The sequence below is a fragment of the Syngnathus acus genome, chromosome 2, assembly GCF_901709675.1.
Source record: "Syngnathus acus chromosome 2, fSynAcu1.2, whole genome shotgun sequence".
Taxonomy (NCBI): domain Eukaryota; kingdom Metazoa; phylum Chordata; class Actinopteri; order Syngnathiformes; family Syngnathidae; genus Syngnathus; species Syngnathus acus.
The window spans coordinates 11,068,378-11,092,764 of NC_051088.1; the positions used below are offsets into that span (position 1 = coordinate 11,068,378).

At 40.5% G+C, this 24,387-nt stretch overlaps 1 protein-coding gene across 3 annotated transcripts; it reads left to right on the forward strand.

The window, feature by feature from the left end:
• Nucleotides 1-207: 207 nt before the first annotated feature.
• LOC119131358 (inactive dipeptidyl peptidase 10) lies at nucleotides 208-24,381 on the forward strand. Of its 3 annotated transcripts, none has more exons than XM_037265748.1 (25): nucleotides 208-429; nucleotides 6,785-6,899; nucleotides 7,137-7,232; nucleotides 8,000-8,094; nucleotides 9,352-9,423; nucleotides 14,191-14,243; nucleotides 14,727-14,808; nucleotides 15,787-15,907; nucleotides 15,991-16,145; nucleotides 16,916-17,013; nucleotides 17,720-17,843; nucleotides 18,319-18,360; nucleotides 18,634-18,741; nucleotides 19,199-19,290; nucleotides 19,769-19,816; nucleotides 20,707-20,825; nucleotides 20,986-21,033; nucleotides 21,388-21,486; nucleotides 21,628-21,694; nucleotides 21,786-21,980; nucleotides 22,058-22,112; nucleotides 22,184-22,283; nucleotides 22,487-22,545; nucleotides 23,033-23,105; nucleotides 23,220-23,382. In XM_037265748.1, exons 1-25 carry the CDS (start codon nucleotides 391-393, stop codon nucleotides 23,288-23,290), a joined length of 2,226 nt encoding a protein of 741 aa, XP_037121643.1. In that variant the 5' UTR covers nucleotides 208-390; the 3' UTR covers nucleotides 23,291-23,382. The 3 variants fall into 3 exon arrangements, with proteins under 3 accessions (XP_037121643.1, XP_037121626.1, XP_037121634.1); XM_037265731.1 differs by having other exon boundaries at nucleotides 210-429; nucleotides 23,203-24,381; XM_037265739.1 differs by having other exon boundaries at nucleotides 210-429; nucleotides 18,637-18,741; nucleotides 23,203-24,381.
• Nucleotides 24,382-24,387: the final 6 nt, after the last annotated feature.

Sequence of the window (24,387 nt, forward strand, 5' to 3'; positions counted from 1 at the left end):
CGTCGTAAAACGAGGACCCCTTGCGCGGATGGAATGCTACCGTAGAATTCAGCAAATATTTTATCAATATTCCGCATATTGGCTGACTGCCACTCAGCTGTCTGCTTTCAAAATACAGCTGCCCCCTCCGTGATTAATCTTTGCGCCGATCAATAGTCTTTAACCGGATTGTGGGAAATTAATGAGGAGTCACCCGCATGAGAGAGGTGGGGGTGTAAAAAGCGGGGAGGGGGTGGCACCACCAACCCGATGAGGACAAACTTGCGAGAAGCGGAGACAACAGTGCAGATGCTCGGTGGCTTTTGAGAACACGCAAACGCGCGCGCGCACACGCGTGAACACACGAGAACCCACTAAAGCTGCAGAGATTTGTTGGATTACGACAACACGATGATCGCCACAACTCAACAAAACATGACCACCGAACTGGTACGTGTCTTCATTTGTGTGTGCGTGTGTGCCTTTGCGCGCGCGCGCGCACGCGTGTGTGTGCCTCCACCCTGGTTGTGCGCTTGATATTTCCCCGTGAATGACCACAACAGGGGAGCATTGAATCCGACTTTGTTGCTATCAATGTGATCATTTTCCATATGTCGCCTTTATTTGCATCGATAACAGCCTTTCCGCTTTGCTTGCCGCAAGAATTCAATATGGAGCATTTGAGACCCCTCATTGGTACCCTGAATGATGTCTATGTGCCCCATTTACTATTTTCTTTCGCTTGCTGTCGTATCAGCTCTTTTGTTGCAGAAAATCGTTATTTACTCAACTACTGGTAGGGGCAACATTTGTTTTGTAGTGAGCAAATATATATTTAAACAAGAGTTATTAAATCATTGATGTATATGACAAAAACCGAATAATGACACTTGGAATAGCTGATATTACAATATAAATCTAATAGAGTTTTCAAAAACACAATTTTGGAGTCTAATAACATTGCCACTCGTGTAATAACAAATTTTAAATTCAAGTTGGATGTTGGTTTAACGTTTTCTGAAACCTGTTCTCAGGCTGAAGATTGCCATTAATTAGCAATAAAAAATGAATTTAGTGTGTTAGTTAAAAGACAGTCAACATAGTCAAACCCATATTGAACATTTGTAAATCTTTGTAAAATTGGTTATAAAATCAGAAAAAGTCCTTAATTTGATCATGTACATTGGTTGAATATGATGAAAATCTGGTAAAGTGAAATTTCCCCTTAAAATCATGAAATAATGTAAAAAAAAAAAAAAGTCAGTTTACCACATTTTAATTATGTGCAACCAGTGTACGTGTTCAAATTTGGTAAACTCAAGTTACTTGTTTTTCAGCACACTGTATGAACCTATCTTCTTTTAATATGTTGCTAGAATTAGATTTTTATTTTGTTACACATTTTATTTCTCAACACAGCCACCTGCAGTTACTGAGGTACTCATTTTTCAAATGATGTCTCATTTTGGAAAGACACGTAATGGCTTTAGCCACGACATTCTGCGCTGTGAGGTTTGTGCCACAGCTGCCTTACACAGTTATCAGGGCAATAATGACCTAGCAACAACCCATACCAACATTGAAAGCAAGAAAAAAAACAGCATAACACTCCTAATTAGATTACCTGGCTTAATATGTTCATGCAAGTAAAGTATAAATCGGTATAAATCGAAACCAATTGCCTGAAAACACTCAACGACGCTGGCTGATCTCTTCTTCTTGTTATTGATAACGTCACCGAAAGCTCATTAACTCCGCACTGCACAATGCATCAAGGGTTACTTCCATTGTGTGGTAAACTCTTAGATCAGAGTAATTATATGCTTAGCTGATTTCAATGCAATTCAAAAATGGCTCTCTGTGGATGTTACGGCGGATGCCATCTGCTACTCATTCTTTTTCCAGCAGCAACTGGATTAGCAACTAACTAACTAACTAACTAACTAACTAACTAACTAACTAAATAAATAAATAAATAAATAAATAAATAAATAAATAAATAAATAAATAAATAAATCAATCAAAAGGTTTCTATTAAAGACTTGCCATTGTCGCTGTTTGGATAATTTCCCGCAATTTAATGTAAAACAGATAAAACGTTTTATATTTCAACATTTTTGTTTCGAATGCTGCCTGAAAATGCATTTGTGTGCTTCTGTGTCTTTGCAGTACAAGTGTATAAATGCTAAAGCTTGCCAAGTGGACTAATTAGCACATGCTGTATTATCAAGAGGACTCTCCCCTTTGCTCTGGTGAGATCAGCACAGAGAGGTCCCAGTGGAGAAACTGAGATGTAACACCACACAGAGCCCAGAGAGATCTGTCGTGAACTCACACAAGAACTTTATGTGCTTTCGCTTTGACGTGATGACATGCCGGGCAAACTTGAGTGCAGCACCCGAGGAATAATCCTGCTGCTTTATTGTCTCTCACAAGGCTCAGTGATGCCACATTGCTGGCAAAAGTTGTAACATTTCTCACGAGAGCTGCAGTCACTATGAAGAGTGATGAGGCAAAGCTCTTCAATAAAGGGTGCTATCACTGGCTTATAAAATGTCTCATCTAACAAGGTGACACTGCAATAATTACCTTTATGAAAGCAACATGCTCAGTTTGAAACATTTCTAGATATCTTTGTAACACAGCTGTCCCATGCATTTGTCAAAAAATGCTCCAAGGATAGAAAATTCTGATACACTTTATATACCCAATTTCATGCCTTGTTGAAACTAGCTTGTGTGAAAGAGCAGACCTGTTTCAGACCTCGTACCATCTCATTTCCTGTTAGGCCAATGATGATTTTATATTATTATGATGACTAGGAGTGGAGCTGCGGGTGACTGCACTGAAACAAAATAATCATGTCTTCTATCCTTCTTATCAATTAATATGCCGATACATAGTCAGAATGTACCCCTAATACACAGCTTTGAAACCTTGACCATGCAATGAAAATGTGCTTCTTATCAGACGTGTACATCCAACTCCAGCTCTTCTTACTTTTTGGCTTTGATGAAGTGTTTCAGAAATTGCAGTGGTCGGAATCCTGCCATCTGTCCGTCCGTCCGTCCGTCCGTCCGTCCATCCATCCATCCATCCATCCATCCATCCATCCTCTATAGCACTCATTCAAGTCATAGGTGCACGTAGCCTTTCCCAGCTGACTTTCACAGAAGGCGGTGTACAACCTGAACTAGTTTCCAGCCAATTGCTACTGCAGTACAAGAAATTACTATGCATTTATTTTTTATCAAGGGTGCCAGGGGGCGATGTTTATGATTCCTTGGCCTTGGGATAGATCTGTGCTCTACTTGGTGCTGCTTTCCTTTTATCTGTTGCTGCAAATGGGGTCAGAAAATCCTGCTATCTTTACTGATTGAATATTCCTTTGCTGATACCACTGTCATGGGGAAAAAAAGCCTCGAGGGCCCTGGAAAAAAAAAATACAATCATCCCAGTTAGTGGCTGTTACAAGACTGAGAGCGATGGCAAGATGGTGCACTGACGTTCTTCTCAAAGTAATAAAAGAATTGCTGAGATGTGAATCGATACGACACCTCTGCCATATCTCATTATGCGAGCGGCTTGGTCGTTCCTCCAAACAATACAAAGTTACAGCCCACTCGAACAACGACCTCTGCTCTGAGCCAGATATTGACAAGGTGATACATATGTGGGCTACATGCTAATCTACGCTTTCCCCTTGTGTGCAATTGCAGCGCTTCATTAAAGTCAGGTTCATGTCGAAAATACCGAGGGCTGCCACGGAATTCCTTTTGTAGGCTTGCTTCTTAAATAACTTATATAACATCTTTGACTGATGTGGAGAATGCTCTTTTTTCTGTGCATATGCAAATCCAAAAGCATTATCCCTCAACCGTCTGCTCTGCTTCTCATCATGTGATTTATCGGCAAAATCACGATGGCTCAAAGACACAGAAAATGGAGATAAAGAAGTCTCCCGAGTCTAATTTGTGAAATCTTCACAGTGCCTGGATCGCCCATCTGGTTTGCATTATGGCAATGGAAGTACGATCTATACAATTGGAATCGTTGGATGAATTGCTGAAGGGAATTGTTTGGCTGGCATTGTGTTAGTAAACGGAACTTTTGAAATCGCATCACGCTGTGTAGAGCGCTGTTACGCTCACGTTTAACACAGAGCATGTGATACAATTGTGAAATTAGATTTTTGGAGTCATTTCCGTCGTGTCTGACTTTGTTGTTGTTCCTGCCAAGCTCTTCATGTGCTTCTTCTCTTTAGCCATTCCCATGGAAACATCACAGCTAATCCTTTTGGGTTGGGAGGGGGGCGAAAATCATTGTGCCCTGCTAGTTATATACCAGCAAGAACCATCAGTCCGCGATTCATCCATATTTATTTTTATTTTACAGCCCTTGTCATTAGGGTCATTAGGATAACAGGAGAGTGCTTTTTAGCGGTTCAAGGTCTCAAATTTTATACGTCTTTAGTGGTGTAATTCTCCTGATTTTTTTTTTTTTTAATCTCATTCTGGATCGTACAACTCCACTTGTGATATAAGCTGGCCAACACTTCTGATTGTTCCTCATAGATTTTGCCTAGCAACAAGGGACGTGCCTAGGAAAAATTGTCAAAAAAATCAGTTGCTTACGCAAAAAAATGAGTCACCTTCAAATGTTTAATAAACGGATTATACTATGTCAAAAAAACATAATGATAAATGCCAACTGATGCCTTTTTTCTCAGTAGAAGGTCTGATTGTCTATCTCCCATCAGAACTGGTTGGTGCATCAGCATTTTGATTAAGATTCTCCCTTTGCTCAATTGTGACGTATGTGCTTGAGCCAGCACTTTTCGTGGCACATTTATTTCACGTATGTGATATCCCACATGTGAAATTTCTGGAAAGCTCTCTTTGCTCTGGGGACTCTTTTTCTTGTCCTCCATATCCTTGAGTTTCTCCTGATGAAGGACTTTACTGTACCCTAATGGATGTTCTGTGACGCATTGAGAATGAGAGCGAAAATACGAATAGATTTTACAGGTGGGATTTCTTTCTAATGGCATTTCTTGAGTTTTTGGGGTTCTCCCCATAATCATGCTTGCGTAGGTTTTCTCTGGGTACTCTCGCCCAAATTTTAGTTGTGGTCTATTTTCTGGCAGGACTGAGAATAATATTGTGTAGCCTAATATAATAATGGAATCACCAAAGCATTGCAAATTCAGCTAAACAAATTAATAACATATCAGTCATATCTAAAAATGTAAACCTTTGCATGTGATTTTCAGTAGTTAGTTTACCTTTGAGCAAGTGCATTTTTGCCAGATGGATTCAACTAGCTGAATAAGCATTATGATGATCATTTGACTCCTGCACAATGTATTTCTTGATCTAATTGTGTGTTAATGAAGTGTTATATTTGTGGAAGCGCATTAGTTGGCACTATTCATGCTCACATGGTCATGATTAGGGATTCAAAAATAGAGTTGGTGCAGGCAGCCCATTGAGCAAGGAGGGGCCGCAGTCTGTTTCCCCTCTGTGCTTCCGGCCTGCCCACATTGCTGGCAACGAGCGGCGAGGGTGGGCGAGGCGTGATGAATGCTGAGTTTATCGGCCACCAGATGATTGAACTTCAGCCGGCGGTGTCAGCCACGCATTGTGATAAAACGTAACCGGGCTGCCTACGGCACACCATTGCGTTTAATTGTGACTGATGATGACTAGCAAGCAGCTTAAGTGCGTTGCCTGCAAACCTTGTAGAGATGAGATTTGCTCTCATTTGAGCTTTATTTCCTTTTAAGACATGTTGCTGTGTGTGGGAAAGAAATGTATAAACAGTATGTGGCTAATTAATAATCGATAAATTGATCATGGTAAATGTAAAACAGGGTGTCACTTATAAAGGGCTTTTCCACCTCCAAGACGCTTATCTCCCTAATGATGACACAGTATCAGTGTCATGGTGACAGACCACGCTACTACTGAGCCACTTCGCAATATTTATTTATGCAATATCTATTTTCATATCATTTTAGATGCCATAAAAAATGGAGGGAAGTGTGTTTGGTTTTAATTTTATGACATGTTAACTTGAACATTGTAAAGATGGTATCAACAGTGTCTCTATTGGTCACAGCTAAGTAGTGCACTTCATTTTCCATAATACAGTAGTTTCAAGATACAATTAAACAACAATCAGTTTCACATAATCATCAGAATTTTTATTACTCAATTAAATGAAGACTCTATTGTTATTGTTGCCGTCCTTTGCTCTGTGTTTGGTTCTTGAGAACAATCGGTTTTCCGCCACCAACATACACAAAAAAGAAGCCGCATTGCATTATTACACTTTGACTGTGTATGTGGAGTGGACAAATTGTTCCACCACAACTCCACTAAGATATCAAGTAAGCTTTTTCATACTTTTTTTAAAAATGATTTTTTTTTATGGTGCTGACATTCCTCAAAGCAACTGCAACAGCATCAGTCGGTATTCCCGAGCAATATCCAAGGGAATAGTGTTATAATAAATCCAGCTTCATCAAAATTCCAAGCACGCCACACGCATCACATTTTGTTTTAGCAGCACCACTTTGCCTCTCAGTCAGTTAAGCTAAATGAAGTGCACAGTGATTGAAAGTGATAGTGCAGACAAAAAAAGCATCAGCATTTGAAAGTCTGATCTCATAACAAGGGAATACATCTTTTATATGGACATGGAGGTGATTTGAAAGTTAAGACATGGTCGCTTGTTCCACTGTGAAAATAAAGTCACACAAATGTGCCCATTCAGCGTGTGTGGTCTTCTTTATTCGGGACAGGAGCTGGGGAGTTCAGACGGGCCACCGCGGAACTGGAAGGGCATCGGCATCGCCATGATGGTGATCCTGGCTGTCATGTCGTTGGTCATTCTCTCTGTCGTCCTTCTGACCCCTGGTAAGAAAGATGAAACAGAAATAGAAACACTGACGTCACTGGAGTTTTGAAAAAAAAAAATTCCCCAATATTTAAAATAAGTGTACAAATAATTTAAACGCACTAAAGGTCTTGGTGATTCACCTCACTTATCTCATTTTCTATCAACCTTCATTGTCACACAAGTAAAAAAAAAGATAAAACTATGAAATAAACAAAACACTCAGACTGATTTTTTTTGTCCGGCTTCATCTTCAGATGAATCACACTTGTTACGCCGCTCACTCTTAACTATGGAGGACTTGGAAAGTGAAGAGTTCAAAGTTCATGACCCCTGCGTGGCCTGGTTGACGGGTAAGAATCATATTTCATATTGCACCAAACAGTCCTATTCAACCCAGACTTTAAGAAAGCCAATGAATATGAGAAATATTTGTCTGCACCCTACTGATCTACATTGAAGTCCACCTACTTATATCAGCACCCTGCCACTGCTTATGGTACCCTAACACTGTAAGGGTGCCAAACTGTCAAATGGATTTTGGTGTCTTTCACATCCTAAGATAATTTATTCATCTCAATTCTCAACAAGTCATCTTTGAACATAAAGTAATTCTTGTTCTGTATCCATACAGAAACTCTTGATTTGGAACAGTATACAACACAAAAGTGAGAAAGCTAATACAGGCTATTGATCTTTTGTTAGAACAGTTCTCAAGCGTCTTAATAGCATGTCTGTGAGACGTTTTTGTGGAAATAACCCATTAATCAGAGTTAGGGCACACTTTATTCAAACTGTTTTATTAGAACTGTGATTGGTCGTCACCTGAGCCCTGAGCAACTGTGATGTCATATTCAGTCAACAGCGAGTGGCGAAATGGCCTCCCCCTGAGATGAATAAAAAATGAAGGGAACTTGCTGCTTTATTCATATTCCACAAACAATATTAATCAGAAAGCTTCGTTAAGACATGTTGGGCTGCATAGAACCTATTGTAAAGAAAGGTTTTGACTGGACTTTCACAGTTTCTGCAGGCACCCCAGAGATTCAACTGCTTGTATGCAATTCACGAGCAATCAAAAAGTCAATTTTCCATAATATACCACTTTTACTATTGGCAGATAACGAAGTGGTTCTGCGCACCAGAGAGGGGCACGTCTTGTCTTTCAGACTCAACAACAACCTGACGACCATCCTGCTAGACAATACTTCACTGGTGAGTGCTGCACACATGAAGATAAAACTTTTTTTTTTTGTTGACGAGGTATAAGGATGTTAACTCACTTCGAGGCTCAAACGGAAGCAGATCTAAAGGAGGAGCTTCTTTAATGCTGCTGTTTTTCTCTTGGCAGTCTCCCCGACCATCCTGCTGTAAATGCAAAGGAAATCAATTTCTTGGTCGAAATTCTTTATGTCCTCTGCTACTATAGGTGGCCCATTTCAGTCTATTTTGGAATTATTATAATTGATCTGTCAAAATGGCTGATAGTAAACTGTGATTTAGCCTGTCTCAGCATTGAACGTTCACACTTTAGTTCGATGACTAATGACACAAAAACGATCTGTTTCTGCCAAACTTGCCGTATGACGACAAACAGGAGGGACCTGTGTTGATCCATCACAACGTTTTTGGTCAACACCATTTGGTTTGGTTTACGCGTCTTCAAAGTTCCGACAGTTCAGACGAACCCAGTAATTAGATTATCGCTAACGCTGCATAAGTGTAATCACTGATGTACACCCCTGCAGTCAGAGCATAATATAGTTTGGCAGCGTGACAGAATATAGCTCCTGTTATTTCAAAGAGAATTGTTTTCTTCCCAGCAAGGACCTCATCGCTCCTAAGACCTCCTGCGTGCGACGCGAGCATTCTCACAATATGTGGGTCACAGCAGACTGCCGCTGTCAGGCTGAAGATGTAGTGTGTTGGGATATGGTGTGCACCAATAGTGTAATTGGGTCCCCCCAAATAAATGAGTATTGAGCACAAGGGCCACCATTAGACGTGATGTTTTTGCAAGGCTTTAATGATGACACATATAGCTAACCAGAACAGTGAGAACGCTCAAAAAACAGATTTATGTAGGCTATAGCTACGCAATAACCACACCTGTATGTGTCCTACTATTTACCATTTTCCTGTTTCAAAATGACTGCTGTGAAAATTGTTATTAAAACAACAAAGCTACTGGTGGACTTTGACATAGCACAGCAGCAAAGACTCTAAAAGTTTGAGGCTAACATCTGTAGCTCTGGCAAAATAGCCAGCATAGAAATAAAGAATTGATTTTTTTTACTAAGAAAACACATTCTTGATTGAATAAAAGAAAACAAATGGTCCCACGACTCAGCTGTGGGGAGCTCCACCGGTCAAGTGCAATACTATAAACGAGAGCAAATCACTCACAGCAAAGATAGAATCCTTCTTACTTCATAAATTATTTGTGCTCTGATCATTTCGTGTGTTTTTCAGGATCTGACCACAACAAAATTCCAGGTTTCTGCAGACAGGAGCTTTGTGCTCCTGGCTTACAACATTAAGCCGGTGAGTTGTCTCTCAAAGTTGTCTTGCATTTATTCTATCGGTTTACAAAACGTTGTTGTTTTAGTAGACTTACCATAATTCTGCTGTGCACACTTTGAAGAAGATTGATTTTTTTTTGTGCAAATTAGCATTTGGTATGTATTTAAAGTGAGGTGGGGAACCTTATTCCCACCAACTCTGCACCTGCGGTCTTGCCTGCACCGATCAAACAAATGTTTATGTACTGTATGTTAAATGAGCATTTTAGGTCTATTATTCCGACGCTCTTTATAACACTTGTTCATTTTTTTCTTAAAGACGAGCATGGTAAGCCGCATCAAAGAAATTCCCTATCCTTGCAATAGACGCTCACAACTTAAACGATGGAGGTGGTGTGAACACAAAGGAAGTGCCCCGTCCTGACTCAGCCATACTGTAGCGCTCGTTGGCTCGATAAAAACGACACCAGATGACTGGGAGAGAGCTCAGAGAGCTGAATATTTAAGCCGACACATAGCAGGCTGGCGAGGAAGGATGAAAGGATTTCTTTGGAGAAAACTGTTGGGGAGGGGGGGGGGCAGGAGGGAATATAAAGGAGATGAAGGCAATGAAACTGGCCAGCTGTTTCAGTGAGAAGGTCCAAATGAAAAACTGCCATGAATTGCACGGTTAGGTGTTTGCAAATGAACATCAGGGGGTCCGTCACACAGCAGCACAGATCGTTATTTAAGCATCTTTGTGACCCGTCTGACACGCTCATCAAGAGACGGACGGATGAGTTGCAATTTACAAGCAAATAAAAACAAGTTTGGAGGGAATGAAAGCCGCGCCAAGTTCCTTGTGCGTTTTTATTAAAGTCAGGTCACAAGTGCTGTTATCTCTCTGTGGAAGAGCTACTCTATCATATTCTCTTTGTTAAAGTAATGAGCACTGTGTGCCCTTTGCAAATTAATTAGTCAGACAATGGAATGTCCACACTTGGCAGTATGGTGCCAAAGTGGTTCACAGATCTGCCTCCCAGATCCAAGATTTTGAACCTGTTTCGCTTTTGCCAAAGAAAACACACAACAGTTCAGACAAGCAGGTGAGGTTTTGTTTGCAGGTTTTTGGAGTTCTGATTTTCAGAAAGCCTGGTCTAATTCACAAACACTCACTAAGACCAGATTCCTTGCCTTCCCAACTCTTTCAATTTGACTTTAAATGAAACAACCTCATCACTGCAGAATCAGGAAAGGATCAGGATTCTGTTTGACCTTCTCCTCTGCCTCAGAGAACATCTCCCAGTACATATTTTTGGTTCTGCTCAGATTCTGACAATAAATTACGATTTGACAACATCAAATGCTCCAAATCCACCCTGGCTACAGTCAACTAAGGCACTCCACAAGGCTCTGAACTTGACCCCCTCCTATTACTGTGTGATATAGCATGTTTTTGTGATATATATTGATATGTTTGTGCAATATATGGTGCTGCACATACTGTATTTGTATCAATAGCCATTTATCCTTAAACAATTGAAGAGAAAGAACTTATTTCAGAAATTAGTACTTGTATTGGGCTGTTGTTTTTGTTCTTTTTTTTGGGATACTAATAGACAGAAAATAGATTCTTGCATTTTGAAAACCGTTGCTGTATTTGTGTGGACTTCACTGTCAGTTTTGACATAACTCAGGACACGAAGGACTTCTCTTTTCGCAAGTAGGTCGTTGTAAAGGATTTATGTCATTCTCATTTTCAGAGTTGCCATACGATTGATCGACCACTCCAGTCAATGTACCCCATCTCTCACTCAAATCCATCTTACCTGAGATCCTAAAGAGGATAAATGCTAAAAGAAATGGATACTGATGGAGGAGGTCTCCATCAGTATCCATTTCTTTGATATCATTTGACTCACGCCACGCTCATTTGTATGCAGTTACACTGTAAGACATCAGAAGACGGATGGGGTGGGGGCTGACCTGCCACCTTGAATTATGCATTCATGAGTTACAGCACAAGTCCACCCTCTGTCTTTTTACAAAAAACAACCCCCCTTCCCCTGATTCCCTGAGCTGATTCGTCTCCCTCACTCACTTTTTTTTTCTGTCTATCTCGGGGCAATTTATGCTGACTGGTGCAGTTTGCAGCAGCCCCGCCGTGAGCAAGTCAAGACAGGAAGTAGCGGTGGGGGAATTGGGGAGGTCGAGTGGTGGCGATTGGCTTGGAGGAAATGGGATTTCGTGACTAGATATACCGGCCAGTTAAAATCCATCAGAGAGATTATTATTTGGGGATGGCAGAGGTTCTTACCGAGTTGAACTGTCGTAGAGAGAAACAATTGAAGAAGCTGTGTGGGAAGTTGCTTTTCTATTAGACTGTCAGGGATGCCTGCTGGGTTGCAATAAATAGATTTTGGTATCAGGTCAAGAAGGGATCATTTGGGAAAATATATTACCCTCTAAAATGCACTCAAAAGAGATTGGAGGAAGGAAAGAGAATTCAAAAATGAGATGAAATCAAATAGAAAAGAGCGGGAGGTTGGAGTTCTGGGACTGATACACGCAGGTGAACACAAAGACCTTTGGGAAGAATCCATTCCAAAGGCGCCGTGCAGATGCCGATATGGGAGCTTTAGGGTTGATGAAGAGCAATGGCTAAAATATCTTATATCGACTGTTCATTACAGTAACGTCCACCCGCTAACCACAGCTCGACAATACGTACTGCTCATCAGGTTTTGGGGCGCGGGACATGCCGAAACAGCAACCCCCCTCCTGATTTTTTTATCTTTTCAATCTAGTTCAACTGAACCGTTGAGTGTTTACTCCCTCGCAGTCACTCAGCCTTGGTGTGAGTGAGCTCAGGGACCAGGCTGCACTTCACTTGACAATCATCATGAAGCGGTCTCGGACCACTGGACTGATTTAACAAGACATTGAACAGCAACTGGTCAATAATAAAAAGCGGACCGTGCCGAGTGTGGATTTTTTAAGCGTATAAAAATGAACAGAACAGCCACAGCCAAGCTTTTTATCATAAGACTATAAAGTGGCCCTCTCGCTCTCAATTTATTCCAGGATGATTTATTTGGAATTGAATTGCTTTTTACCTGGAAAGAATTCATTATCCACCCTTTTCCGCACTTGTACTCATTAAGGTCATGTGAGCTGGAGCTTTGGCCCAGATGACTTTGGATGGGAAGTGCGGTACACCCTGGATGGGTTTCAAGTCAATTGCAGGCTGTAGTCTGTCAAAGAATTGGAAATCTGCACCACGGCCAGACTGTTTCCATCATAAAATCTGACATGACTCGCTCTCATCAATCCACTAAATGACTTTAGGCTCTGCTGCAGGCTGCGCGGGCTCTTTTTTTTTAAGCAGCTAATGAAGCCTTAAGCATGCTTTGTCCCTCTTGTGGTTGGCTGACTACTGGTTGAGAAAATGCAGGATTACATCTGCAGCAGATCCCACATTCAAAATTTCAGTATTGTCGATGATTAGGTAAATTTAATCCTTCCTGCCAAAATTGTGATCAGGATTAAAATTGGATTAATCATTCAGCCCTAGTTTTCAGTTTGTTAATCCATTCCTAAGTACTACTATCCTTTCATCTATTTTTTTTAAGCGCTTATCCTCACAGGGTTGCAGGATAAGTACTAATAATTAAAAACAAGCAGCAATTTCAAGAGGGCCGTTGCACCTCTTGCACTTGCTTTCATCTATTATTCATTCCCAAATCATTTGCTGTTGTTTTTGTGGAATTCTTCATACTTACTTGGGCAAAGAGTTTGTCTTTGTTTTAGAAACAAAGGAGAAATCGTTCTTTCTAAACCGATGTGTTGGCAGAACAACCAGACCCCTGGGTATGTGCTCTAGAACCAGGAACACTTGCATGTTGATGTACATAACCTCAAGTTAAATAAATATATTCTAATATTAAAATATGATAAATGGAGCAAATAGAATGCAGGATGATGTACATATAACTGTTTGTGTGACTGTCTAGTCTGCGTTGTGTTGTTGGTGTGTTTCCTCTGCACCATCTCATGCTCGGAGTTGTACATGTCAGCTTGATTATTTTTCTTTCACGAGCTTCAGAATTGACCTACCTTTACCCTTGCAGCCTTAACCCTCACCTGCCGAGCTGTACAACAAAGGGACAAATCCAATATCCCTTCTTAAAGTCTGCTTTGTAGAAGATGTGACATTTAATTTCGATAGGGACTTGTTTCCAGGAACTTTTCAAACGCCACTGGGCAATTTGTCTCCTTTCAGCCTCTTGTGTGAAAAAAAAAAGGTAAGAATCAATGCTTCACCTCGAATTCATCAGGTGATCCTGTGATCAATCACAGTCAACACACACACATGGACCCCCCCCCCCACACTCACACACAAACAAATGCATCATTGATGTTGGTTATTAGTCTTCTTCAGCATGTTAATTTAATTATTCTAGGAGCTGCTGGTGTTTGTGACACAATGGCCAGCCACCATAAATCTCGCTGTGAAGGTTGTTAGCTGCATTGTGAACGAAGAGCTTTTCTTTTTTCACCTCTTTATTTCCTCAATGTACCTCAGTGTTGTTCTGTGATGGAATGTTCTTATATTCAGACCTGATTGCCCTCATGATGAAATAAGGGTTGCTTAATGAATTTAAATCAAGTCTTTTAATCAAGTTCACTGTCATTGCCGCTTTGGAGTGCCTCGATATTGGCCAGCAGTGCGTGTTTTTCTTTTTTGCTACGTATTAATGAGCATGTGCCAGCCGACCTACGTACGCATGATATGCTCTACCTCTTTCAGGTGTTCTCTCAGTCCTTCACAGCTACCTATGCTATCTACAGTGTGGCCACTGGGTAGGTGGACTCCTGAATGCTAATGCATGGGCTGCATGCCGGCGGACGTGCAGACTGAGCAACTCCTCTCATCTGATCAGAGCCTCGTGCTTGCGTCAAACATACATTCATTCATTAGTGTTCTCTCCTCAGATTCCACTGCCTGAGAATCATTTTCAGCATTCTATGAGTAATACGGGTTCGGTGATCCTCTGGGAAACTCTCTGGAAAAGGACTTAAGGAGGAGCTGTGAAGCAGATCATTGCCTGGTGGTACTGGGGAGGCTTGTCCCTAGGCAGTAAAACCTCTAAAAAGGGATTTGAGATGTTGCACCCTTGCATGAACCAATGCCATTCGCTCTCTTTTTGTTTCCCTCTCTCTGCATCTTGCTCAGACATAACAGCATCTTCCAGGCCAGGGTGCAGACGAACAATGGAGGTCCTTTTTAGAAGGATGCAACTCCCTAATGGATGCATTATGTGCAATGCTATGTGTGTGTTGCAGGGACCTGCTGGCGCTTCGGCCACCAGTGGAGGAGAAGGATGGCTTGCAGTACGCTTCCTGGGGGCCTCAGGGGAACCAACTGGTGAGGCAGACACTCATTCTGTCATTTGCAGCACTTAAGGTTGACTTTAAACTGCAGGGCTGAAGACGAGTTTTCCTTACATGTGTCCCAGTTTGGCGATAAGCGTCATTGCCGCGTGAGCTGTAAAAAAAGAAAATCAGTTCTCAGTCGTTTCTGTGAAGGGAATAACTGGCAATGTGACTACAGCCTCAAGACGATAGTATCATTAAAGCACCACAAATAAATAATAATAAAAATCTATTCTCAGGTCACCATCATAACACTTTTATTAATTGTAAAGACAGCACCACCCAAATAAAAAATAAAATAAATAAATAAAGCACTAATTCACATTACTACACCTACCTGTCTATCTTCTGTCCATTTAAAAAAATCAAATGTAGTTGAAAAACTATGATTAAAATTACTTTGTTAACCAGAGATACTTCAAATGGTGGTAGGTGGGCGTTGACTCCCAAATTTGAATGTGATAGACACACTTATGAAATCACATTATTTTTATTTGTAATTCTCTCAAATATTTAAAACTTGAGTTGTACGGGTTATATGTATATCACAGTGATGATGTAAAAACCTTTGAAATGATTTATCTTGCTCTCATTTTTACAATTGCATTTATGCAGGGTTGTTTAGACTTTATAGCTACTATATGTTTCAATATCTCATCAATATATGTGATTTAATAATGTAATGTTGGTACCATGTTTTGGTCATTTTGAAATTAATTCAACTTTATTATAGCTGCTTCGCTATAATAAAAAAGTAGCTGTGCTATAATAAGTTACATTCATCATGTTCAGGGTAGCAAACAAAGATGTTTTGTATTTTTTGTATTTGTTGGACCTGACCACATGTGTGCTGCTGGCAAGTGTACTATTCCCTTTTGGATGGAGTTCCACTCAGTCCTTTGTTCCTGCAGCCAGCTACAAAATCTGTAACTGTACTGTCGTGGATAAAGGATTTGTTTTGTGTTGCCAGGCCTTTGTGTTCGATGGAGACATTTACTACAAGCCCAGTGTGACCAGCCAAGCCCTGCCTCTCACATCCACTGGCGACCGGCACAGTATGGTGAACGGGCTCTCGGATTGGACCTACGAGGGTGGGTATTGAAAATCAAGATGGCAATCTTAAAGAAGCTTTTGATGTGTATTTTCAATGGATACATATTTTGAAACAAAACAGAGGAGGTGCTTCTGTCCTATGTTGCCCACTGGTGGTCCATGGACGGCGCCCGGCTGGCGTACCTCAGCATCAACAACTCTGCCACACCACTCGTGGAAATACCTCAATTTTTGGGTGGCCTATACCCCTCCAATTTGATCTTCCCCTACCCCAAGGTGGGTTCAATATGCTGCAGTGTATTGTATTGCTCATAGCAAGAAACTCACTTAGACAGTATGACATTGATGAATCACAAGCAGCCCGGTGTTTTTCAACCTTCATTGAGCCAAGGCACGTATACAATACGATCGAAAGAGTTTATTGTAATTTATTGTATTTAGTTTATGATGCAGATACAGCGGAGTGCAATGCCAACTTTTTTTTTTTTTTTTACAAAAGATTACACACTATAAGAAATGTAAACAATCACATATAGCATCACAGCTTACAAAACATTCTGCAAAATTAAAAAAAAAGTCTTATCACATTCATATGTCATATTGCAAAATTTAAAAAAGGTTTTCACATTCACATTAAATTAAAATAATGGCAAACCATCAAATACAATTGTCACCAAAAGCGTAGATACTGAAATGATGATCACAGTTTACTCACAAATCAATTTATTTAGTGTGAAATATTGGCATATTTAATTAAAAACAACTATTGTTCTGTTGTCTTGTACACAGTTTGATTGTACCTTCTGCCCTCTAGTGGAAGAGTCTTGATTTGTCCTATCTGTCAGTACACACCGCGAGCATAGACAGATAAACAAAGACGCCTTATTTGGAGTAAAAAAAAAAAAAAAAAAGGGACAAATCAGTCCCATTCTGCATCGCCACTCCTACAGCACACGTTTGTTTTTGATGAATGAAATGTAAGGCAGAATTGATTTTGTAATCGTGTATAAAATGAAGCTGTTTATTAATACTGATTGCTCTGATAGGCTGGCTCCAATATCCCATCAGTCAGCCTGTTTGTGGTGAACCTGTATGGCCCGGCCCACACGGTGGAGATGACGCCTCCTGACTCAGTCAGGGCCAGGTAGGTCAACACCTTTGAACCAAGTAGAAGTGCCAGGTTCCATTTATATATGTATAAAACATAACTTAACATAGATCAAAGCAATCCCACTGTTACTAATAATTAAATGCAAAGGGCACTCAGCAGACTGTCGCCAATAACAAAAAGGACAAAACGCAATTAACTGTACGTGTTTGTTAGAAGGGCACTTTCTGGTTCATGGAGGATGACATAAAACATTACAGTGGTGTCATTTTTATGTGGTGGACTGTTGTACCCTTTACGCAATGCCATCATAAAGTGAATATTATGCTGTCTTAGCACTGCTTGGGTCCAATGATACAATTCAGATTTATAACTCCAATTTGGAAATGGGCCGAGGCATTGGAAAATCCCCAAACATGGAACTTTCTTTGTACAAAACAACCCAACAAATTAGGTCAATAAATGTATACACAATGATATTAGATATGGGTCTCTTGAAAATATATGAAAATAGATGACAATATTGTTGGTAATATAATCAAATTGGACACTCAAAACTGGAATGTAAATCCATTCGATTTTCACCTTGAATCAGACCTCTGTTTACATTGGTCTATATATCTATGCATTGGACCTTTGGGGAAACCTTGTCGTAACCACCCCCAATCTAATTTGTCCTTGGAGGTGGTACAGTAATTGTTGAAATGTCTCTTGACACCTACCTGTGTTTGGGTCCCTACAGAGATGGCTACATCTCCATGGTGACCTGGACCAGCAGCACCCGCCTGGCGGTTCGTTGGCTGAACCGGGCTCAGAACCAATCGGTACTTTGTGTGTGCGAGGCCACCACGGGGGCATGCTCAGAGGTCAGTGGTCACTCTTTAGCTCTCTGCTTCAACACGCAAATTTGTTTAACAATATTTTATTATTATTATTATTATTCAGAATTGATTCCCTTCTGTGGTTTAATGTCTATCATCCTAATTGATATTCAATATCATTTGCAGCATGGGAAGAATTTATTTGCAATGTTTTGAAACTGTACATCCTCAACTAGAAGGGAAGTTTGACTTTTTGTTGCACGCCCAGCCCACATGATGTTACTTGATGCTCTATAAATTCCATTTGACCAACTAACTAGTAAATAAGTATTCATGCTATTGAACCGCACAAGAAATATGAAATCGTCTTTCATAGCAGTAAAATGTTTGATACTTGTAATTAGATGTATTCACACGTAGGACTAGTGTATTCCGCATACATCTGGTCACATTTCAAATTATTTGAACGTATGCAATGTGTTTGGAATGCTCTAACATTTCTGATTTGTCCCCTCTAAAGAAACACAAGATGACCATGGATGTCATGCACAGCCAATGGCAGGTATGAAGAAGCAATGCTATTATTAAACAAACCCACAAATGGTCAATGAAATAACTTGACCAATGTGATTATTAAATAAAGAAAGAAATAATTAAGTAAATAAATTGAAATGAAGCACTGCTTTTTTTTTAACCAGAATGAATTTAAAAACAAACCTAAATGTAGCCTAAACTAAAATAATGCAGAATTTCGTTGCGCAACCTTCCACATTGTGTTTCATGTCTGATTTTTTGTGCAGTTTTTTTTACATTTTTTATTTTATTTTCATCTCAGCAGGATGTGCCACTCTTCTCAGATGATGGCTCCGTGTTCTACACCATTCTGCCAGCCAAGCAGGGTGCCCGGGGAGAGTTCAGCCACATAGCCGCTCTGTCAGCCCAGGTTTGTCCGCGTGAGGCTCGTTAACATTTATTCCCTCCAAATTGTCCATTACCACTTCAGCGGCGTTGAACACAAGACCCGCTTGGGGGCAACAGCGTCTTGGTTACATTTGCAGCACGTTCTCCCTCAGTACAGATAAATCATGACCAAGTCACCATGAAATGCTTGCTGCTCATTTAATCCTCACTCGAGCGGGGCAAATGAAGAAAAGAGCAATGGCGCTTTTAGAAACGATACAGAAGGAGGACCTTATGCCTTGTCGTTTATCATTACCACTTAAGTGAATTTGCCATTAGAAGGTGAGCCCTTGCTAATTGGCCCCATTAGTAACTGGAAGATTCACTCAAGGTTTTTTTTTCTCTGAGTGCTAATCGACTGCCCTCCCTTAACTCACACATGATGCTCCTGCACTTATTATGATTGTTATCATTATTTTTAAACTCTTATGTCCACCCAGCCCACCATTCCCTCCAGCCCTACTCGCTTTTTGACATCAGGAAGCTGGGATGTCACCTCGCTTTGCGCCCTGGATGAGAAAGCTGGAAAGATGTAAGTGACATGGACTGTTTGCTTGTTTCCCTTCGACATGGAAGTGAATGTCTTCTCATTTTAGCTGATAAAGCAGCAAAGAAGCTTATGATTACTTGCTTGTGGTTGAGGAAAGATTATTGCTTAATTCTATCATTATCCAGCTTTGTGAAGAAAGCCCTCAAGCAGAGACAGATCACAGTCAAGCATCCCTGAGTAGAGAAGAAGGAAAAATATTTTAATTTCAAGGAGGGCTAAATTTGATGTTAGTGCACCACAATGGGATTTTATGCTGACATAGCTAAATAGTGAATAGTAGGCTACATATAGTTTGCAGGATTACGCAATAGCGCAAAAATGTTATTTGCATTTAGGTCCAACCAGTAATGTCTGCCTAATAGTCAAGAGGTTTGGAACAAATGCACATTATTTCCTTTTTTAATTTACTTGCTGTTTTTTTTTTTTGTAACTAACTTGGTCTTATTTTTTTGGACACCAGCTATTTCCTAAGTACAGAGGAATCAAGACAGGGCAGACACCTCTATAGGTGAGTTGCAAGAATGCCATTCACTTATGGACTAATGCTGCATTCTAGAAAACTGGCAAGTCAACATTTTTAACCTGCCAATAGGAAAAGTGCATTGGGATACAGCCCAAAGTCCTGCTTGCAAACTCAGGGCAAGCTGCCACCACCAAGATGCAGGATATGAGATGTCACGGAGTTGCATAACTTTTAGTGAAAATCCCCTAGTCATTATGGACATGAATGTTGTATTAAATAGGGGCTTTTAACAAGTGATTTGAAGACTTATTTTGTCAGAGTAGGATGATCACACAACATACACACCAATACGTTTGTTGTATAATCGATACATCATGGAAAAAGAACAATTGAAAATTCACTGAAAGCCCAAAACTAAGTATATGTAAACTTTTTACCATATATATTGTACATGGAGAAAAGCAAACTCTGATGTCACTCGTTATACTGCTCATTGTCGATTTCATTCTGTATCTAAGGGTTTGCACCCAATTTAGAAATTTCAAGTTCATGTGGTGTGCTGAAGCCCAGGGGCTTAATTGCACATGGTCAGAATGACAAGAACTCAGTGTGCTGCAAAATAGGTCTCACTTGGCTTTAGGCTTCACAAGGCAAAGTCAGAGCAGTGGTTTATTGAACCAAGGCACATATTTTACAGGACTTGAATCTCACAACACCAACTAAAAATGTCTCACAGCGCGTAGACCGAAATAATGTCTGCGGATTTACTTCTCTGTCGCATCACAGCGTTTGGGGGTAAACAATAGCATGTTCAAATGTCAATCAGGCCTTTGTAGAAAACTTAGCCACCAGCATAGTATAAGTCAATTGGGTGTATACTATAGTTGTCTTGTATGTGTGTGTCTACTCTGAACACATCTCTTCTTGTTTCTAAGCGTGGACGTGGAGGGAGCATTTCAGCGCCAGTGCATCACGTGTAACCTCCTCGACGGATGTCGCTTCTTTCGAGCCGAATTCAGTCCCAACTGCACCTACTTCACTCTCCGCTGCCTTGGTGAGTGGAAGATGCGTCGAGAAAATTGCTCAGCCTCCCATTTCGTCATACTTCAAAACAATCGTATAACTTTTATATTTTTAATATCGGTCAAATTCCAAAATGTAAGAGTTTACTTCACCAGGGTTTTAAAATGTTTGTTATCTAAAACATTCTCCAGGTCCAGGTATTCCAAAAGTGACAGTCCACAACTTAAAGGACCCCTCCAGTGAGTTTCAATTTTGCATCTGTATCTTAAATGTTGGGCATTATTCAAATCTCCAGGAACTCGTTTTTTTAGTGGTGTAGAACATGAACGGGCAAGTAGCCATAAGATGGCGCAAATCCCCGCAAACTCTTCAACATTCCAGCATTCCGCACGCGGGACAGCTGCTTTGTATAGAGTTTGCTACGGAATTTGTAAAATTGTGTAAAAATAAAATCATGTAAAATTGTTATCTATTATTTTTCTGCTTTGTGGCTTACCAACAAATTTCCATCACACTGTATACAAACGTATGTAGCTCTGAGTCTTCAGGAATCTTTTCAATGTTCAGATAAAGATAAATATTATCTTTTGTAGGATACGTTGTGTTGGAGGACAACAGTCCCCTGGCCAAAGCCTTGGAAGACAAGTGTCTCCCTGAAAATCTATTCAGGACACTTTCAGCTGACAACCATGGTACAGCACCTTCATTACAATTGCCGATTGTGGGTCTCTTTAGTACCCAGAACCATCTAAAGCTATCCACTTTTCATTCACCTTATTGAGCTCATTTAGTTTAAGATAGATCCAAATTGATTTCCAATTTTCTTCTCTTAGATGTGCACCTGAAATTATCTTTACCTCAAGGTTACGAGGCTAACCTTCACCCTCTGCTCATTATTGTGTAAGTAAACACGTGTGCAGGCCTTCATGACCTGGTTTGCACTCACCCAAGTCCTTCAAGGGTTTCAGCTTTCAAATGTCTTCTCATTCAGTGACAGCCTTCCAGGTCATCAGTCGGTGACAGAGGAGTTCGCACTTGACTGGCCTCAGGTCCTTTGCAGCTCACACAACGTGGCAGTGGTCTGGGTGGATGACCGGAGCGGGGTCGGCCGTGGGCAGAAGACTGTCATGGCAGAGCCACGCAAACTTGGTTCACTTCAAATCAAAGATCATTTGGAAGTTGTTGAGTGGGTGTCACACAATAGCAATGGCAGTCACGTCAATGATGGCGGGAAACCTGACTAAATGAATGACTTATTTGCAGGTTGTTGATGAAGCTGCCTTATATTGACGATCGCCGTATGGCTCTTTATGGCAAGGTAAAAAAACAATCGTTATAGTTGCTCCTCAGAATTTTTTTATCTCTGCATTCAAACTTATTTTTGAACAGGGATTTGGTGGACACTTAACCCTGAAAATGTTGACTGCAACAGAGAAGCTCTTTCAATGCTCGGCTGCTGTGGCCCCAATAACGGACTTTAAGCTTTACAGTGAGTCATTGTCATCGTTACTATCATCAATATTATCTACTTCCCTAAGTGACCCCCAAGTCAGTATTCCCTCACCTGCCTACCTGTCGTCATCATCAGTCTACTGAGCAATTTTTCACCCTACACTTTATCTACCAACTGATCACCTAGGGATCCCCTCTACTGTAACTAGCTCGATGTTGAAAGATAATTTTCCATTTCAGGCGCTGCATTTTCTGAGCGGTATCTTGGCCTTCCAGCAAAGGAGGAGCATGTTTACTCTGTAAGGTTATCAAACTATGTTCTGAACTGGACTGTTGACGTTTCCTCCTTGGCTCTATTGCAAAGCTGGGCTCAGCAGTAAAATATATTGCATTAGTGACTGTAAACACTAGTTCACAGCAATTATTGCTTCTTGGTGGTACTGTTATATAAAGCATTTGGTTATCACGCCCTAATTAATTATTTACACCCAAGAGGCAATTTTAATGTTCTAATCTGATACGCTTTAACACAAAAAAACGGCACAACTCGTATTTTTTGGCATCAAATTAACTCAAAACATTTAGTTGAATTGCCCAATTTAAAATGCTAATGATGTTTGTTGCTTTGGAATTTTGAGTTCCTCTAACATCTTTTTAGAGTAAAGTTAACAATGGTGTTTGACAGAGAAAATCACAAACTAGAGCCTGCACTATTATTATTCCAGCGTAGAAAGAATTATCAACCAGGTTGTGTTGTTGAATTAATTGTGCGTTTTATTATTGCAGACTACCTCTCTGCTGGAAGAGGTCAGCAAACTGAAAGCTGAGAATTTCCTCATTCTCCACGGAACTGCAGATGGTAAACATTCCTTTCCTTCTTGATATCATGACAGCTTTAAATGTTGATCATCCTACCTTAGTGCTAACGGGCAAGTGTGTTGTGCGTTTGACTACAGCGAAGGTCCACTTTCAGCACAGCGCGGAGCTCCTGAGCCGACTGGTGAGGGTGGAGGCCAACTACTCCCTGCAGCTGTACCCCGATGAGGGCCACACATTGCGGGAACCGAGCAGCATTCAGCACTTCCAGCGCACGGTGGTCAACTATTTTCATAATTGCTTCAAGCACAGCGTCCTCTTGGATACATTTGAAGAAGAAGAGGAAGACAATGATTGACTGTTCTCACCTCTGCAAGGACTACACGCCTTGGTGGTGAGTGCGATGTGGAGTGCAGGAGTGCGGACCAAACACTATCGAGCAAGCAAATCGGCTCCTACAATTTGTGGGTAAATGGAGGAACTCAACATCTATTGCACACAATTGTTTCTGATGTTTACTGTTTGCTCGGGACCCTGTGAACACAACCGTGTGTTGTTTTTGCAACTTTCATGAAAAAAAAATCATCTAAAATGGGACAATATATGTTACGGTCTGTACAATCTGTCGCACGCCATCTATCACATTTGGAGTGCGTTTGTCTAAAAGGGTGTGCAATTTTATTCAATCAACCTGTGGACCACCGCTCGAACTGACTTCCTAAATCCACTGTACATGTGAGAGGCTGATTGTGCCAAATGTTTACAGGTTTTAAAGTGTACCTAAAGACTGCATGATGTGAAGTAGCATTATCTGTGTTTTGTCATCATGGTTCGAAATATATTGTTACATTCTGAGTCATAAACAGGTTTCATATGCAGAATCCAGCAGCAGGGCAAAACTCCCAAAATGAAGCTCACACTTAATGTTGAGTCATTTTGCTCACGGGCTGGTTGGAACAGATCGACATTCCACTCAAGGTTACATTTATTGTTAGGTATTTTTTTCACACTGCTTTAACAGCGCAGTATGTGCCAAAATACGTACAATATTCATGAATTACTGTAGTAATGGGTTTAACAATGCAGTTGTAATTTGGATAAACTAAACAATAAGCACTGACAAAGACTGCAGTGGAAGCAGATCACCTTCATATTTTGGTACTCAACATTTGAATGAGTCTCTCTTAATGCATGAGACATTAATTGATTTACTGGCCAAAAACAGCGGTTCAATGCATCAAACTAAACCATTGCATGATTCTCCACATCAAGCATTTGTTTTTCAGCAAAATCTTGAAAATTAAAATCGTTTACAGCAAAACTGT

What these genes read in the sequence shown, in the direction of transcription:
- LOC119131358 (XM_037265731.1), top strand. Translation starts at nt 391, where the DNA reads ATGATCGCCACAACTCAACAAAACATGACCACCGAACTG. An exon ending in CTCGGATTGGACCTACGAGG is followed by an intron (nt 15,908 to 15,990) that starts GTGGGTATTGAA and finishes GAAACAAAACAG; the next exon opens with AGGAGGTGCTTCTGTCCTAT. An exon ending in GATCATTTGGAAGTTGTTGA is followed by an intron (nt 21,981 to 22,057) that starts GTGGGTGTCACA and finishes ACTTATTTGCAG; the next exon opens with GTTGTTGATGAAGCTGCCTT.